Below are 19,071 nucleotides of genomic sequence, written 5' to 3' on the forward strand. Positions count from 1 at the left end.
TGCTGTCTAAATTGCTTAGCCACTTGTACCAGTATGCTGGTTTTTAAAAAAATCATACCATGTGCCTAATTCAAACCAGTTTACAGTTTGAAATGGTATATCGCCCAATACTACAGTAAACCTACTGACACAGACAGAGAGAGGGAAGACTGGCACTCAGGGCACACAATAGTGTTCAACCAGGTGTAATCTGAGTGACCTACATAAGCCCCATTGAAATGGTTTTCTCAGGCTTGCTGAAGCTCTGATTCTTCAGGCTACACATGATGGACAGCTTGTATTGTATCCGTTCCGTCAAGCTTTCTAGAAGGACAAGGCCCACTCGTCTGCCTATTGAATGATGGAAGATTTAGGTTCATTCCAACAAAATAAAAGCGTGCCAGGCCCGAGGTGCAGGGGACAGAAGGGGAGGGCAGCAGGCAGCCCAGCCTAAAGCAGCATGTTTGGGACTGAGAAGCGTTATTCACGCGAGACCAAACAAGCTAAACAAACAGCTTAAGGTTACGGAGACAAAATACAATTTGAGTCCAACAACCATAGAAAAGGTCTCTGAACCAATCACTCCCCCTGTCTCCTGTAAGTTCGGCTTTTCTGCTCCAGGAAATAATGTCAAAACACTTCTCTAAATACCTCAACCTTAAATGTGACAAAGCATAACTATGTTGACTCTAAACCTCCATAACTTATAGATGCCACCATTTGCCTTTTTAGCACAAGCATTAGCAACAAATTAGCAAATAAATTATCACTTAATTTATGTTTAAGCATTGATCATGGCATGCATTTTACTGTCTTCATTCAAATGTAATTGTGTAAACCTAAAGCAGTTCTGACTGTAATCGTCTGAGTAACAATGAATTAGTATGCCTTGTCTCCAATCCACAATTATGAACTAGCTGATTACTGTGAGAGGAAACACAGTGGCTGCCCCGGATAAATCGATGGCTTAATTTGAGAAAAGCTTTTAATCTACATTTATCTGAAAAACATCATGGGTTTAAAAACTGTTTGCCATGCAACATTAGAAAAACAATGCTCTGACACAATGAGCCATGGTGCTTGATTTGAGTATTCGAAATTGGTTCTCTATTCTTGTCCTGACAAAACAACACTGCACATTTTTGATGTGATACGCTAATAACTGTCTGGCTTGATAATTAATTGCAGGATTAATATGAACACAGTAAAACCTCTAAAAGCACATATTAAAAAAGCACACATCTTTCTACCCATTTCTTCAAAAATCTCACAAGGGACATACCGGTCTACAAAAGCTACAGAAAAAAAACAGTAAACAGGATTATTCACACAAATATGAAAATTGTGTCATCGCTAATGATCACTAAAGCTATTTGGTTAACAGCATTGTTCAAACATCTTCTTATGTGTTCCACAGAACAAGTTTGGAATGACATATTTCATATTTCAGCCAACTTTTTTCCCCTTACGATTCTGTGCATGCGGTCAGGTCATGCATCTAAAAATTCAGAAAAAAGTCCAGATGTAAGATGTTACATTCTTGTAAGATGCAAGAATTGCAAGATGTAAAGTCAGAATTGTAAGATAAAATATCACAATTATGTTTTACATTTTTTCCATGGTGGAAATAAGCTTCTACATAAGGGTGAATAATGTTTTTTTGTATTTTTTTTTTTGGTGAACTATTTAAAGCCATTGAACAGGCTCTCTACAGCTTTTTGACCGAGATAAAAATACTGGTTAAAAAAACACTAAATAATTCAATACTTTACTACTGAGCATAGCCAGAAAAAATTATATTAATTAAATAATTTGCCATGACTTGCTCCAAGATTTTACTGTAAGAGTTTTTTAAATTTATTATATTAATTTATTAATACCTTGACATTTATTGATAAGGCCTATAGCTAGTTTAAAATTTCCCAGATATTTCAGGCTTTCCATGACCACGAGAACCCTAAAAAGGCAACCACCTTCCTCCACAGCATAATGTAATATGATCATCTACAAGCATAATATGACTGTGAAGAACCTACTTTTTAGTTTATCTCTGTTTAACATCACTGCTGTGTGAGTGAGGCTGTATTCTCAGGTCTCTTGAGTGACACCTCTATTTCTCTGCTGCAGAAAATGGCTCATCCCTCTATATGTTTATAATACTACTTCAGTGAAGATCCTTGTCAATCCGGTAGGTCACCTTGACCATAAATGGGTCTGAGAAATCCTGCACTTGTGCCAAAGTCCTCTGACAGGTCTTGGAATGTGCGGAATGGGAAATGGAATAGGAGACTGTTACAAGAGAAGGTAAGGACACATAAGCGCCTGCCATCAAATCCATAATCATTTCCGGTAAAGAAAGCCATTCACTTCAAAAGCTAATTTTTGGAGTGGAAGATTGAACCAAGTAAGTGACAATCACACAAACAGTGTCATATGCAGCAATTTCCCTGTCGCCTTCTCTTCCACAGGGTCCTTTAACCATTCTTTAGTCACCCTGGATAAATATAACTCCAACCATGTGGATAAACATCATGTGTGCTCCACAGCTCAGAGAAGGCCACTCAAACCCTAAGAGAGCTTTGATTTGCCCAGCAGGATACAAGTGTTCCTCCCTTCCTTCAGCAGATGAGACAGACGCTTCACACAATCAGAGCAGTTTGATGTCTCCCAGCTCAGAGCTGTCCTTTACACTCAGTAATAGAGTGATGAGAGCGAGTTAGGCAGAGATCACAGCCTTACAGCTGTGCAAAGACAATCCTTTAACAACCATCAGATAAAACCTCCAAAGACAATAGACCATGCAATGTGTGGCAGACCCCGTTAGCAGCCATAGGCACAATGCATGTGCACACACACACACACACACACACACACACACACAGTGTGTTTACTCAATGTAAACTCAGTGTTTATTCAATTTGCACACTAAAAAGCTTGATTGCTTTGATCTGTGGGTAGACACCAAAGCAATATGATGTGGAGCCAATACATTGCTATTTTCAATATCACACTGACTTTAATATCAGTTTTTTGTATTCTTATTTCTCAGACTTACTGAAGAATTTTTCAGTAAATTTCTTTTTCTCAGAATTACTTGGAAGGAAAACCATAAAATGGCATATTAAATAGAACATTAACCCTGGATGCTTGAATGAAATGTAAATAATTCAAACAGGTTTGATATTTAACTTGCATTTTAGTACCTTACCTTTCCTGAACTTCCTGCTCCAACATCAACAGGCAAAACACTGTTAGGAGAGAAAGAGATTTTAAGTGAAATGGAATGAATAAAATGAATAGTGCATAAACTAACAACTTTTAAAATGACAAGACCCTCTGCAATACTTGTTTCTGATTGGTCAATCTCCAAGAGTCATTAAGTAGTCAGATATTTAACAGTTAGCACCATAATTTCACATCTCACATATCAATCCATGGTTTCTCTTTTCATACCAACAAAAGAATAGCTAATTGGTTACATATTGTGAATCAAAAAGGTTAGTCAACAAGGAAAAAAACCTGTAACTCAGAATGGAGATTAATAATTAATATCGTAATACTAGTACAGTGTCATCTCATTGTTAAGCAAACTGGTTTTCTATTATAACATACTATTTTTCTTAAGAGAAGCTTTATGAGCAGTAAAATTTCAAATCAATATTCAATGTACAAGTAGCAATTTATTTGGCAAGTACCTTATAATAAGTGTTACGCTTCATATTACGGTCTTGATCACTCTTGAGTGGGTTTATTTTGTCATGGTCAACGGGCTATACATTGTACCTTAAATATTTGATTTCCATATCATACAGTGCACCCTAGTCATGAGACTGACTTACTTACATAATGGATACAAAAGAAAGTAATCAAAATGCATCTTAGAAGACAAAACTAATGAAGCATGGAACTAAAAGGCACCTTGCCGGATTTCCAGGGGAGCACTTTAGAAATGAGCACACCCTCCAGAGATCCCAATCAGCCCATTTCCATTTAGGCCATTGAGAGAGCAAGAAAGACTGTGAATCATAGTGCTACTGTCATTCCACTAGCATGTCATACATATATTTCAACCATCACTGCCTAAGGCACGTCATCTAATAATAGCATCTAGCTTTAAAATTGTCTCACTGCTATATTTAGAAACTCTTTTTCAAACCCACTATCTGTATGACTAGATTCACTGGCCTGAGACTAATTTAGTAAAAGAGCGAGACCAGAAGAATTTCAGAGGAAAGCTGAAATATTGCATAAAGTGGAGCTATTACAGTAATGGAAAGAAATGAATTGATTTTCCAAATAATTGTCTAAATTAAATTAGGCAAAGGATCATTAAACGGTGTTAGATCTAATTATTTTATTTCATAATCAGCTATTAAAATGAGTAGCTCTTAAGGCAGATTTCAGCATGCAGAAGCAAATGGTCTCATTGATTGTTATTTTACCTCCTGACATGCAATCACAAATTGAGACCTTTTTCCACCAATCATACTGTATATTACAGCGTTTTATTACATTTCTAACAAAAAGAAGGTGAAAGAAAGACAGGAAAGCAGCTCAACCCAAATCCAAGGAAATCAAAGCTTTTGGCATATATAGGAAAGAAAATTACCATTCTTTTTTTTATCTAAATTGTTCGAACGGCACAAGATTATATGGGTAAAGTCTCTTTTAAAGTTGCAGAAGACCTTTCAATAATATGATTCAAACATTTTTATTAAAATTCTAACATAAGCACATTATAATATCTGGTCAATGCCATCAACATTAAAGGCAGGGTAAGCGATTTCTGGAAGCCAATGTTGATATTTGAAATCACCAAAACAAACACGCCCCTACCCCAAAAGAGTCTCGCCCCTATTTTGATCCGCCCCACATACAGGTCCTTCTCAAACAATTAGCATATTGTGATAAAGTTCATTATTTTCTGTAATGTACTGATAAACATTAGACTTTCATATATTTTCGATTCATTACACACAACTGAAGTAGTTCAAGCCTTTTATTGTTTTAATATTGATGATTTTGGCAAATAAAACTGCAGATTTGAGTTTTAAACAACTACATTCTCGGCTGAAATACACGCGTCCAGTTTAGGCAGACTGTTGCGTCGCGGCACGTCCGGGAAGAAACAAAGCAACCTTGGCGTCCGATCGCAGGCCTTCCGCTCCTTGAGTTCTCTCCAGCACTGGAAAGCTGATCGATATTTACACGGGTCCTACTTCTTGCCTTTTCGTTCCGCAGCCGTTTTCCTCTTTTGTTTTCTATCCGCCATCTCTGTCTTTCTGTCGCTCGGCTCGGCTGTTCACTGAACGCTCTCTCCTCCACATCATGAGTAGACACACCCCTTACTGCTGATTGGCTACAAGTTTGTTTTGTTACTCGGCCCCGACTCAGTTTTCTAAAACGTTTTTGAAAAAATACATACCCTGCCTTTAATGTTATAGTTCTGTACTCTCATTATGTCAACAATTGTCTCATTTACAGTGTGTCTCTCTACATGCCATTTATTTCTCCTAAGAAATTTTGGGAGAAACGTTTCCCAAACATTTCATACTGTACATCAAGTGTGGCTCTATCAAAACATGGCACTTTTTCAGCTCAAACAACCCAACACAACAACAGTGTTATAGTTTGCAAATCAATTTGCTGATAAAATTCTATTTTGGTGGCGTATGAATGACACATTTCAAATGAATCACAACTGAGAACCTGAGCTCTGAATGAAAGAGGTCAGATGAGAACTCCAGCTCTCTAAAAGAAAAACTCATGTTTCCTTTAGGAAAAACTGTATTGAAGATTTACCTCTGGGTGTTGCTATTGGCCGAGCTCTCAGCGATCTGTACACTGGGAATCCATTTGGTCTCATCCACCACAGTGCGTGCGTGAGGCAGCCGTCCCACATCTTTTATGGTCATCAGCATGTGGTGGGAATTCTTCAAGATCTGCACAGCCTCGTCATGAGAAATGCTCCGGAAGCTACGTCCATTGACCTCCAGAATCTGATCCCCTACCTACAAAGATGGAGATAAAGAGAAACTCCAAATGAGACAAAATGAAACGCAACAATGCCTGGCACAACAGCGCAGGGCCCACGCACCACAGGAACCTGTTTGAAAGAGCTGCCAGCAGATTTACACGTAGAGATTTCAATTACGGCTGATAACTGATAAACAAGCTGTCCCTTCAGCATGATTTGTACATGAAATAATTTAATCTGTATTGCCAGAGCATTTGCAAAGTGTGGCAGATAGACAGTTATGAATATCATCTGTCCTGTTTCCAAATTCCCTCAGTAACAGACTGACAGGAAGTGAGGGAGTAGACAATGAAGAGAAAGAGGAGCATTCACTGGAAATTATTCAGTTACAAGTTACAAATAAAAGAGCTCAATCTGTTCTCATTAAACCTACTCGGCCATAGCTGAATTTTGGTGTGTTCTGCAAATCAATATAATGAACATAATTCATAAAAAACTCTCTGAGCAGTTCAGCACAGTGGGACAACAGTCAATGACTATAACACTATTGTTTTACTGTGGCTAAATCATCTCACATCTTAATTAGCTCATGTCATAAATCCATTAAAGGGATAGTTTACCCAAATGTTGAAATTCTATCATTATTTACTTACCATCATGTCATTGCAAACCTGTACGCTGTTATTTTTGTAGTGACTTAAAGATGTGGTCACTATGAACAACTGTATGGAAAAAAGCTGAATAAACATCCTTGAAAAATTGTCTTCTTTTGTTACATGGGAATAATGACAAAATTTTCATGGGTGAGCAATATACAGCCGGATGAGGCTGCAATACTGTATATAAGGGTAATGATTCCATTTCAGGGATAAAGCAAGCACTAAACACATTATTTCTGGAACTGTTCAGTGTGAATTTTTCTGGCGTCTATGTCTTACAGCATATTTCAAGTATTTCAAGGCTGCGATGTATTAAAACTCATCCTGTCTTTTTTCATTTAGTCTATAAAATAAACACCCTGCCAGCTTTTGTCTAAGCAAGACAAATTCTAAATGATGGATGGATGGTCTGTTAAATGAAAGAGGAAGAGAGAAAGAACCAAAACAGAAAGGCCCAGGATTTTTACAGTGAGGAGGAAACAGCAAACCTTTGAAGAGGAGATTGTCCGCTTTTTAGACCCTCCTTGAAAAAATACCTTGGATATTCACTGAAAAAAAAAAAAAAATGTAATTATTGACATAACATGATTTTTGTTTGCCCAACATTTCTTCAATCACTGGCGCGAACCAAACCTTTTCCATTCCTCCTTTTGTTCTCCTCAGCAAAGGAGAAATAATAAAGAGAGATTAGTTATCGATGTGTGTCTGTTTCTTCATCTCTGTGCAAACATTCTTCATGCAGTGGAGTCAGCAGCCAGAACGCACTATAACTCACTGGTGTAGAGAGAGGGATAGTGAAAGAAAGACAGAGAGAGACGGAGAGCGAGAGAGGCTGATTTATAAGCTGCAGGGACTCAAGGATCCTTCATTTACTCACAGAAGGGAAACCAATGGCATTCTTCTACCGACCTTTCTTCACCTTTATCACACTCTCCAACGCTCTGCATCCCTCTATTCTTTCCTGACTGCTCCTCCACCCTCTGCACCATTACACCATTTTCTCCACCCTCCATCCCACTCTCCTTTAATAGCTCTCTACATGACTATATGCTTTATTAATCCTTTGGGGACAATCAACACTAACATTAAACATGTAGCACACAAATGTATGAAAGCAAATGCAGTATTGTTAAACAGCTGAGAAGGCAAAACTTTCAAATAAACACAATGAGACACGCATTACCTGTTCGTATGCATTACCAGAATGGACTAAGACCGTTAACAGCACTCAAATATGACAACAGTGCAATGGAATGTTAACTATACATACCCTGTGTGCATTAAAATGTATTTAGACACTTAAGCCAAATTAAATAAAAAAAATCAATAACAATAATTACTATTAATAATTAATAAATCCCTATACACAAATGGGATTTTCATGTGTGATTTATTATGAGAGCTTGGTTCTGTCCCAAATCAAGACTGAAACACCTTAAGGAGCAATAACTTTGCTGGACTATAGACATGACCCACATAAGCTCTTGTGAGGCTTCTCACTAGGTCATTTTGTAGCTCTATTTCCATCCCTGGCCGCCTCTGGCTATCTTTTTGTGTTCTCCAGGTGGGTCTAAATGAAACAAATATAAAAGATTCAGACAAAGTTATTATACCATAGGCAGGCTTCAGGCCCACTCCTTAAATATAAAAACATATTGCTCGGGCCTTGCACATCCATCTGTCAGCTACAGTTGCACCGGACACCGGCAGTGGTGAGGCACAGATAAATGTGTCTGACGGACATCCGCCACAGATCCAGGTGAGCCCACTTCATCTCCGAGGGGAACGGACATTAATTAGGCCCAGTGTTGAGCTACACAGATGGGACAGATGGCCGAGCCATCAGTCAGTTTTACCTCCAGCGCAGCTGAAAGTTTAATCTACATGGCTCTGAGTTCAGCAGACAGGGAAAGGGTTTTTGGGAAATGGTGGGGGTGGCTGCTTGAAGTGAAATGCGGTTCAGAAGAAAGGAATTATGGAATGAGTACAAAGGGCAAGAGTTTTGCCAGAAGCTCTAACTAAAAAAGAACTAGTGGGAGGATCCAAAACTTTGTGGAAAATGTGATCTTCACTGAGGAACACTGCTTTGTTCACACACACACACACAATATAGGCCTAGGATGTATATATATATATACACACACAAGCAAGGATGCATTAAATTAATGTAATTATGACATTAAAGACCATTTAAAGACATATATTTTACAAATAAAATATTCTATTTCAAACAAATGCTGTTCTGAAATGTCTAATCATCAAAGAATCCTGAAAAAAAGGTATCACGGTTTCCACTAAAACATTAAGCAACAACTATTTTCAACAATGTTGATAATAAGAAATACTGTATTTCTTGAGCACCTAATCAGCAAATCAGATATCATGTGAATAAATTACATTTTAAAATGGAAAACAGTTCTTTTTCATTGTAATCATATTTCACAATACTACGGTTTTTACTGTATTAAATAAACAGCTAAATATTTCTCTAAAAGTGGGGAGTAAAACAGATGTGCTGTCAACAATTATTTTTCTTCAGGAAAGTGACAAAAAAAAATAAACCAGTGGCATTTGCTTCAGGACAGTGACAAGATAAAATCGAATTATTTAAATTTTAAAAACAACATGTTGCCTGTAATATCATGCTAAATATATTTTTTTCCAACAGTAAAATGGATATTTGCACATGAAAATATAATAAGATCGTCATTGTACTTCAAGTCACGTAAATTCCATAGGTACACACTTGCCCAATAAATCTTTTTAAGACACAAAAAACATTTGCCTCTGATTCTCATAGCTTTTAAAATTTTAATTAAGCATATCGTTCATGGTAAATGTGACTAGCATCTTTTCATTGCTTATTTAGTTCTGCTTCTAGTGTCTATAAGAAAGAGAGTTTTTCAGTGGTCTAGACATATTGAGAGTAGACTGGTGTTTAGAGGAGTTCTTGAGTGGAAACTCTGGTCCACTGATCAGAGGTTCATTGAAGAAGCACTAAAACCCAAACAATTATAGAGAGAGCAAAATGAAAAGCCTCTCCAAAAAAGCAAGCAGTCAATCTTTCATCTCCTCATCGCAACCACCGCTCTCCATTAGAGCAGTAAAGCAACAGTTGTGCGTCCAACAGAACACTGTTGAGCTAAGTAGATTTATGTGTTCTTGCAATACAGTAAGGTTCAAATCTATCGCAAGGAAAGACTCGTGATTATTGGGGCTGATAATTGCAATATTAAAAAAGTGGGACCTTTTCCCAGTAATTTCTGGGAAAGCAGCAATATGGAATATAAATATGGAATATAAATTTCAGTGACATTCATCGAATGTGGTATAATGTAAGTGCAGGTGTGTATGCAAGGTTTTTTGTATGTCTAGGTTATGCAAGAGCTCTTTTTGTATAAGCTGATAATATCAGCATAAAAGTGGTTTTGACTTCTCATAAGTCATATAATAATCACAAACAAATGTTCTCTTTCCTCACTGTCTGCTGCTTGCAAGGTGGACCTTCTTTAAAGTAGATGCATCTATCGAAGTTGTGGCACAGCAGGTACTACATACACTGAATGCAATGCAAGTAGCTTCAGATAAAAGTTGGGCAAATGCATAATTGTGACATAAATGTAATGTTTCCAGTGTGGAATGAGGCGCCTCCCCTCTACTTGCTACAATAAAAAAATAGCATAGGCTTATTGAAAATATGTGCCTACATTTCTGTAAAACTCAAAAAACGTACCTATAAATCGATGCAGTTTCCAGTTGAAATGAACACTAGTGGCAGTAAAACATTTATTTCTTTTCACACAAAGTATGATTTGCACATCCACAGTTTTAATTAATAAAGCCTAATTTTCACATAATTACTTGAGGAATATTATCTTATGAATTCAAAACAATTTTAACATGCTCCGAGATTTAAAAACTGATACTTTTGAATGTGTTGTCACATATACAGATTCATATGCACGAGTTTTCCAATTCAGTAGGTTTACTTTACTTTACTTTTAGTCATTTAGCAGACGCTTTTATCCAAAGCGACTTACAAATAAGAAAAAGTAACTAAAACTAAAAGTTAACACTCTGTAAATACTCTATACACACCCATTTAAGAAAATACAGAAATTAAATAAAATTGACAAATGCATACAACAACAACAACATTTCAATAGTAAACATATAAAGGATAAAAATAAATAAATAAAATAAAAATCAAAAGCGATACTAATATCCTTTGCCGGTGTCCTAGCCTGGTGGAGTCGCACGGTAGAGTCGATAATCTTTACACTCTGGTCCGTGTACTGTAATCGAATGTAGCCAGTTTTAAAAAGCAAACGATCAAATTAGTTTGATAGATAATACCAGAAATATAGTGGGAATTAAGTTATATATTATCACTTTAAACAACAGAGAGTGAAAGTAAGATAGAGATTCAACAGAAAAGCGAAGCTACACGCAGCTACAATCGCAAACCTCTCAGCAGCGCGACAGACAGAAGCAATCGATCAGCAATCAAAGATGCCCTCCAGTCTCTCAACAGGCATTGGTCTCAAACTCAGTTCCAACAAATATGTGCCAGGGTAGCGTATTGAAACCACATTTTAGCACCACTCACTGGACGTTTCACTTTGAAACTGCCTTGAAGCAGTTATGTGTAGTAAGGTACGTAATAACGGTGTTGCAGAAATTAGTGGCACGTATTAGTACATAGTATATATTGGTATACAGTATACATAGCATATACCAATATATTTCACATATAGCCATTTATACTGAAAAAACAGACAATAAAATATCATACTGATATTTAATATTATAAAGATAAACATACTGCTTACTAAATAAAATAAGCTAGTTTTTATACTGCACTGATCACGAAAGCAGAATGAAACCATAATGATAACAGTAAGAAATAAATACTACTACTACTACTACAACTAATAATACTAATAAGATGCTTTCTGGTGGTCCATAGACCTGATTTTAAAAACTCTACTCTAGAGATAAAGCAACAGTGAAAAAATGGTCACAATCAGCTAATGGCACAACAAAAGTACAGTCCAAGCCACTTTCAACTATCCTGAGCTGTGACGTTAGAGACAACAGACAGAGAAAAGCATCTCCAATCCATTTTGAGCTATTAAGAGCACTCCAAAAGAAATTGGGCACTGCTAAAACATTTACCACGCCTATAATACAATGAAATAATATTCATCTGCCTAATTACCAGCTGATCAGAGCAGATCGGGACACAGAATCAACGGGGAAATCGCGCGGCGGCGGGACATGCTTTTACATCAATGAGAGGTGGTGTACAGATGTAACTGTGTTAAAGAAGATGTGCTGTTCAGATCTAGAAACACTCTTCATTAACTGCAAGCCGTTCTATTCGCCGCGGGAGTTCTGCTCGTTCATTCTCGTGAGTGTTTACATTCCACCGCAAGCGCACGTGAGCACAGCTCTACAGAAACTCGCTGATCTGATCACAGAGAGTGAACAACAACACCCGGACTCTGTTTTAATCATTCTCGGGGACTTTAATAAAGCAAATCTCTCCCGTGAACTGCCAAAATACAGACAGCACATCACATGCCCCCACCAGAGACAGTAATATATTGGATCACTGTTACACAACAATAAAGGACGCATATCACTCGGTTCCACGAGCAGCTTTAGGACTCTCTGATCACTGTTTGGTTCATCTTATTCCGTCCTACAGGCAGAAACTTAAGTCTGCGAAGCCTGTATTAAGATCTGTTAAAAGATGGACTAACGAAACAGAGCGGGATTTACAAGCCTGTTTCGACCTGACTGATTGGACTGTTTTTGAAGCTGCGGCAAATGACCTGGACGAGCTCACAGAGACTGTAACATCTTATATCAGTTTCTGTGAGGACATGTGCATTCCTACCAGGACTCATCTATTCTACAACAATGACAAACCATGGTTCACTGCCAAACTCAGACAGCTCCGTCAGGCCAAAGAAGATGCTCACAGAAAGGGGGATAAAGTCTTGTACAAACAGGCCAAATACACACTGGAAAAGGAGATCAGAGTGGCAAAGAGGAATTATTCTGACAAGCTCAGGAACAAATTCTCTTCCAGTGATCCGGCTTCAGTGTGGTTAGGATTGAAGGACATCACCAGCTACAAAACACCACCCCCCAGCACTCTGGAGAATCAACACCTGGCAGACGACTTAAACGAGTTCTTTTGTCGTTTTGAACGATCACCCCACACCCGCCCAGAACACCCCTCCACACAACCATTCACACCTCCAGCAACCCCTCTCTCCCCCACACCTACAATTCAAATCAGCGAAGACGATGTGTGCCAGGTCTTCAGGAAGAACAAAAGAAGGAAAGCACCTGGTCCAGATGGTGTGTCACCAGCCTGCCTAAAAATCTGTGCTGAGCAGCTGGCCCCCATCTTCACACAGATCTTCAATAGATCACTGGAGCTGTGTGAAGTCCCCTCATGCTTCAAACGCTCCACCATCATCCCCGTTCCAAAGAAACACAAAATTACTGGACTTAATGACTACAGACTTGTGGCCCTAACGTCTGTAGCCATGAAATCATTCGAAAGACTGGTTCTGGCTCATCTGAAGGACATCACTGGACCCTTACTGGACCCCCTGCAGTTTGCCTACAGAGCAAACAGGTCTGTGGATGATGCAGTCAACATGGGACTGCACTTCATCCTGCAGCATCTGGACAGACCAGGGACTTATGTGAGGATCCTGTTTGTGGACTTCAGCTCTGCTTTTAACACCATTATCCCGGAAACCCTTCAAAATAAACTAACTCAGCTCTCCGTCCCCACCTCCGTCTGCCAGTGGATCAACAGCTTCCTGACAGACAGACAGCAGTTAGTAAAGCTTGGCAAATTCACATCCAGCACTCGAACCATCAGCACTGGAGCTCCTCAGGGCTGCGTACTCTCCCCACTGCTCTTCTCCCTCTACACCAACGACTGCACATCTAAGACCCCTCTGTCAAGCTCCTGAAGTTCGCAGACGACACCACACTGATCGGCCTCATCCAGGACGGTGACGAGTCTGCTTACAGACAGGAGGTTAAGGAGCTGGCTGTCTGGTGCAGTCTCAACAACCTGGAGCTTAACACGCTCAAAACTGTGGAGATGATCGTGGACTTCAGGAGAAACCCCCCTGCTCTCCCCCCACTCACCATCATGAACAGCACTGTGACTGCAGTGGAGTCATTCAGATTCCTGGGCACCACCATCTCTCAGGACCTGAAGTGGGATATTCACATTGACTCCATTGTCAGGAAGGCCCAGCAGAGGTTGTACTTTCTTCGCCAGCTGAGGAAGTTCAACCTGCCACAGGACTTACTGAAACAGTTCTACTCTGTGAATCCATCCGCTGCACCTCAATAACTGTCTGGTTCAGCACAGCTACCAAATCTGACCTCAGAAGACTACGGAGGGTAGTCCGGACTGCTGAGCGAATCATTGGTACAACCCTCCCCACTCTCCAAGAACTGTACTTTTCCAGAGTGAGCAGAAAGGCTGGTAAAATCACTCTGGACCCCTCAGATCCAGCACACAACCTCTTTGAACTGTTACCATCTGGTCGACGCTACAGAGCTCTGAGCACCAGAACGACCAGACACAGGAACAGTTTCTTCCCTCAGTCAATACATCTCATGAACACTCAATAAATAATAAACGTAGAACACACAACTAATACATTATCCATTCACCACACTCACTTATTTTATTTTTATTTTCTCATTTCTAATTTGCACATACTTGACCTGTACATACATAGTCGCCTATATTATATATTATATATTGTGTATTTTTTTTGCTGCTTTGTACATTGGTTATTGGCTATTTCCTGTTATTTTGTTTCATTACCTGTGTCCTGTCCTGTTACTGTCTTTCTGTTGCACTGTGGAGCTTCTGTCACTATAACAAATTCCTTGTATGTGTAAACATACTTGGCCAATAAAGCTCATTCTGATTCTGATTCTGAAATATCAGAGTATATGTAATTGTTGAATGGCTATTAATGGAGAAAGATGCTGTCTGCAGCCAAATGGTGTAGCTGCAGTATCTACCACCAGAGCTGCAACTAACACCAAACAGCCATGCTACCCAACCAAACCTTGATTCTGTTGGTCTATAGATATAACCATCTGTCCCCCCTTTCCAAAATCTATACGTTTCTGCGTTCAGATGAGTGATTCTTGTCATTTCAGTGCAGATACATCAGATCTTCTAACACTGCCATCCTAATCCAGAATACGTTCAACAAAACCGTCTCAATGTTGTGTTGTCTCACTATCCTGCCAATTTTTGATACGAAATGCCTGACTTTTTATCACTAGCACAAGTAAACACAAGCCCTGGCATGAGACGATTACAAATCAACCCTTATGTTCATATTTTTGCCATGCAGCAAAGCAGCGAGAATACAAATGAATGGTTGTGGACATGCAGAAGCACGGAGCTGCATTACCAAAAAGGTGACGTAAAATATTTATCTGTCTCTGGTGGGGCAGAGGTTGCTGAAGCCCAATCATTGAATACCTCAAGCACATAAAGTTACAAAGAGAGACAGAGACTGAGGAAGAAGACTGGTAATATCATGTAAAATAAACAAAATAAATACACAAAGAGTTGATAATTTTGAACAAAACAATTAATCTCAACAGATTAAAGCAGACTTTTGCTATGATGAAGATTCAGGCTTGTGATATTTTCCAAAAAGCCTACCCGGCCCATTCTCCAGCTGAATGGAGAAAGAGGAAACATCTTTCATCTTTTTGTCCATGGATTGATGCCAAAATGTTAAGAGCTCACTCAATCTTTTATGAGGCCAGCTTTGGATTTAGTGTCGCTTTGTTTCTACATCTTCCCGTTTGGCAGAGGCCACCTCAACCAATATACTCACACCGCAAATTTAATTAGACACACTAAATTCAGTCATGCCAAACCCCAGCAACACTTTTGGCCACTTGTGGCTTTTCAAAAAAATACAATCAGATGTCAACATGTCTGAAACTATTTGTGTTTGTTTTAAGCGAACAGATGATGAATACTTCCAGTCAAAACACAATGACTTGTAGTTTCAAACATGATTAACTTTCCTGTCAGATGGCATGTAAATTTTGCACCCAGTGAATGAGCTGTTTTCAAAGACATTATTATTGATGAATCACTGATTGACTGATGACTTCTAGCAACCTTATTAACAAATTACTGCACACTGCTCCATCCATAAAAGATTTAGACTGAAATAAGGACTTGTCTCAAGCAATCAGCTCACGTCCGAATCGAGGCACAAATAATTGTATTAAAGTCATAGAAGGCTCTCAAATTGTCAAATATTTGTCAAATTAAGTTCTCAAATTGTGACTCAAAATAGTTTACCTTTAGTCCGCTGTACTCTGCAGCAGACCCTTGGTCCACTCCGGTGATATAAATGCCCAGAGCATACTCAGCACCTCCACGGATCATCAAACCCAGAGATCGCCCATCATCCAGTGAGATATTGACCTGGGGAGAGAACACACATTTGTATATTATCATGCTCATCTCACTTGCTTATGTATTCACTAACAAGTCTTCACAACAGTGCAACTCCTAAAGCAATCTAACAGTACACGTCCAATTAATTCCCCAGCTGAGCAATAGGCTCCCAGGGGAAACTTTGGGATTGATAGCTAAGAAAGGATTGAAAGTGTCAAAAAGTTCAGCTTTATACAAATTAGATGAAAAACAGCTGTGACGTCTGCCACAAGTGTATCAAAACCTGCCGATAATGGTGGAGTTTTTGTTGAATTCAATGCATAAATCACAGCTACATATTTCTAGATTCATCTTAGATTCCAAACTCAGCTTTGCACACTTTCATTGCCACTAGAATATGGCTGCATTAACAAATGTTTAATTTATGCTGTCTGTTTTTCCATCTGTGATCTCTTGTAATTGGACACATTTATTAGTTTCATAAACTTTAGACACTTTCTCCTCTGTGAAAGAGTCTTGTAAACTCTTTTCACAATGTTACTTATACAGTATATTTAGTTTCACTAACAATGTCCACTAGTGAATATAGAGGTATGTCTAGAAAATTGTTAATATTTTCATTATCTTCTCAAATAACAAGTACATAAATAAGTAAATAAATAAATGTAATTTATGGGGCATTGTGTTTAACAGCATTTTTTGGGGGGGAAATTTATGGAATAATATAGCCAACTTTTTTTTTTATCTTGCTGTGGGTAATTTTATAGCTGGCACTTTAATAAATAGATGGAATTAAATAATATTTTGTACATATTTTGCATAATTTAACAAGTTCTAAGTTATGGTAGTTTAATGTGACCTTCATACAATGTAAAAAAAAAAAGTTTAAACCTGGGACATAAGTGGATTGAACAAACTCTCCTTACAATGACTGTATACTGAAATCATTTACAGTACATACTAAATATAGAAACACTGATGCACATTTTACAGGCACAGCTTCAAAGAAGCAGTACTTTAATAGAACATGTATGACATAGTGGATTATTGGTTAGCGGGTGAGATATTGACCCCCTAGTTGAGACTGTGGTTGCACACTTCATTTCGCTCATCAGTTATGGACGCCCCATTACTAAAGGAAAATGCTGAGACAATGAAGAGGAGGTGACTATAAATTGACTCACCCACCCATCAGGATTCTAGTGATGTTCGACCTGACTGAAATACCAATAAGATTGTCCAATAAGTCTGGAAAGCAGCACAACCAACCACTGCGGCATCTAAACCCTGATGAATATTTACCAACAAATCAATTAAAGCTGTTTATCACCTCTCTATGGGCTTGACTGTGGGTTTGATGTGATTATGTTTCATTAGTTCTCATTCAGATATGATTCTCCTCAGCATTATTCAGACTAACTATGAAGGTACATTCTGTTTCTGTTTGTAGCGTAATGAGGCAGCCACTTTCTGACCTCTTTACAGAGTCATGCACATTTCACAATAGTTTTGTCTGATTGGTTACACTGATGTAATGTACTGCTTATTGGCAGGATCTACAAATAATTCAAAGTGTCGCATGACCTTAAATGTCAGCTCTGCAGACAGCACTAAAATACCAATATTATTAAACACAAATGTACATAAATGTACACACAATTCAGTACACAAACATCCTTATTCATTCCTTATGCATTACACGTAGTGTGATAAATGGGTAATATGGATCTGGCTAGTTCATCTGAACTCAGATGATTGTTCAGATGGGTCATATCAATCACATTGACATAGAGAGCATTTCAGGTGAGCTGGGCCCAAAGCGTGCCTGAAATACTTTTTCAGCAGCCCCACATCCGAGCCAAAACAGCACAGACCCCTGCTAAAGAATCTCTGCAGCTAACATGCTCCACTGCCTCCATTCAAAACAAATGGATCACTGTCAGTGCTTGTAATTAGGGCTACCTTGAGTCATCCATAATCAAATCTGAAGAAACAAACAAGTTTTTGTTTTTGAATTAACCATTGTCTGAAGTTTAGACAGTTATTATGAGTTAAAATCTCTGTGTTTGAGTTTATGGCATTATAGGTTTTATAGGCAGTTGAGGGAATGGCTCACCCAAAAACGATCATTTACTCAACCATGTCGCTCCAAACCTGTTTAAGTTTCTTTCTTATGTTGAATACAAAAGAAGAAATTTTGAAGAATTTTGACACAGTTGGTGTCACCTTTGACTTCCATGGTAGGGAAAGAAATACCATAGAAGTCAATGGGGACCATCCACTGTTTGATTACCAGCGTTCTTCAAAATACCTTTTTATGTTCAACATAAGAAAGAAAGTCCTGCAGGTTTGGAACAACATGAGAGTGAGTAAATGATGACAAAATGTGGGGGTAAACTATCCCAAAAAAATAAGGTCTGAATCTGTCAGTTGAAAGTCAATTAAGTCAAACTTATTTTGCATTATTTGTTTTACAAATATTATTATTTAATATTATTATTAAATATAAATAAAATATATAACAATATGATTATTTAGCTGTTTTGAATTAGCTGTGATTTTTCTCCACTTTTTTGGTTATATATATTTTTTTACTTATTTTCTCTTTTCTGGCTCAGTGCAGTGAGTGTGATGCCACATGGCCAAAAAACTCTTCCATATGGAAAGGAACATTTAGATATGCAATATAAACCTCTGATGATGCATTTTTAAATTTGTGAGTCACTGATAGATGTTGTATTTAGTACATTTAGTGGCAAGTGTTTAGGGCTTTTCAGACCTTGTCAACAGTGTTGTGATTGGTGACTGCTGTCCTTTGGGTGTTTTTAGCTGAAGAGGCAGAATATGGGATGAAGGTGTGAGAGGGCATAGTGGGGAAAGTTGATGAATATGTGTTTGTGTGTGTGTGTGTGTGTTAATGCACCTACAGAGAAAAAACCCCAGCAGAGCTGGTTTGCAGT

The 19,071-nt window shown here is 38.3% G+C and overlaps 1 protein-coding gene across 1 annotated transcript in view; it reads right to left on the reverse strand.

Moving 5' to 3' along the window:
* LOC306870126 (whirlin-like) overlaps positions 1–19,071 on the reverse strand; it is a gene marked incomplete at both ends in the record, with an annotated part of 61,459 nt that overhangs the window by 19,801 nt on the left and 22,587 nt on the right. Inside the window, 3 exons of the mRNA XM_079417207.1 lie at positions 3,188–3,227; positions 5,782–5,990; positions 16,013–16,138. Of these exons, the coding sequence (XP_079273333.1) occupies positions 3,188–3,227; positions 5,782–5,990; positions 16,013–16,138 (375 nt within the window). The remainder of the gene's footprint in view (positions 1–3,187; positions 3,228–5,781; positions 5,991–16,012; positions 16,139–19,071) is intronic.

The sequence above is a fragment of the Barbus barbus genome (assembly GCF_936440315.1).
Source record: "Barbus barbus genome assembly, chromosome: 5".
Classification (NCBI taxonomy): domain Eukaryota; kingdom Metazoa; phylum Chordata; class Actinopteri; order Cypriniformes; family Cyprinidae; genus Barbus; species Barbus barbus.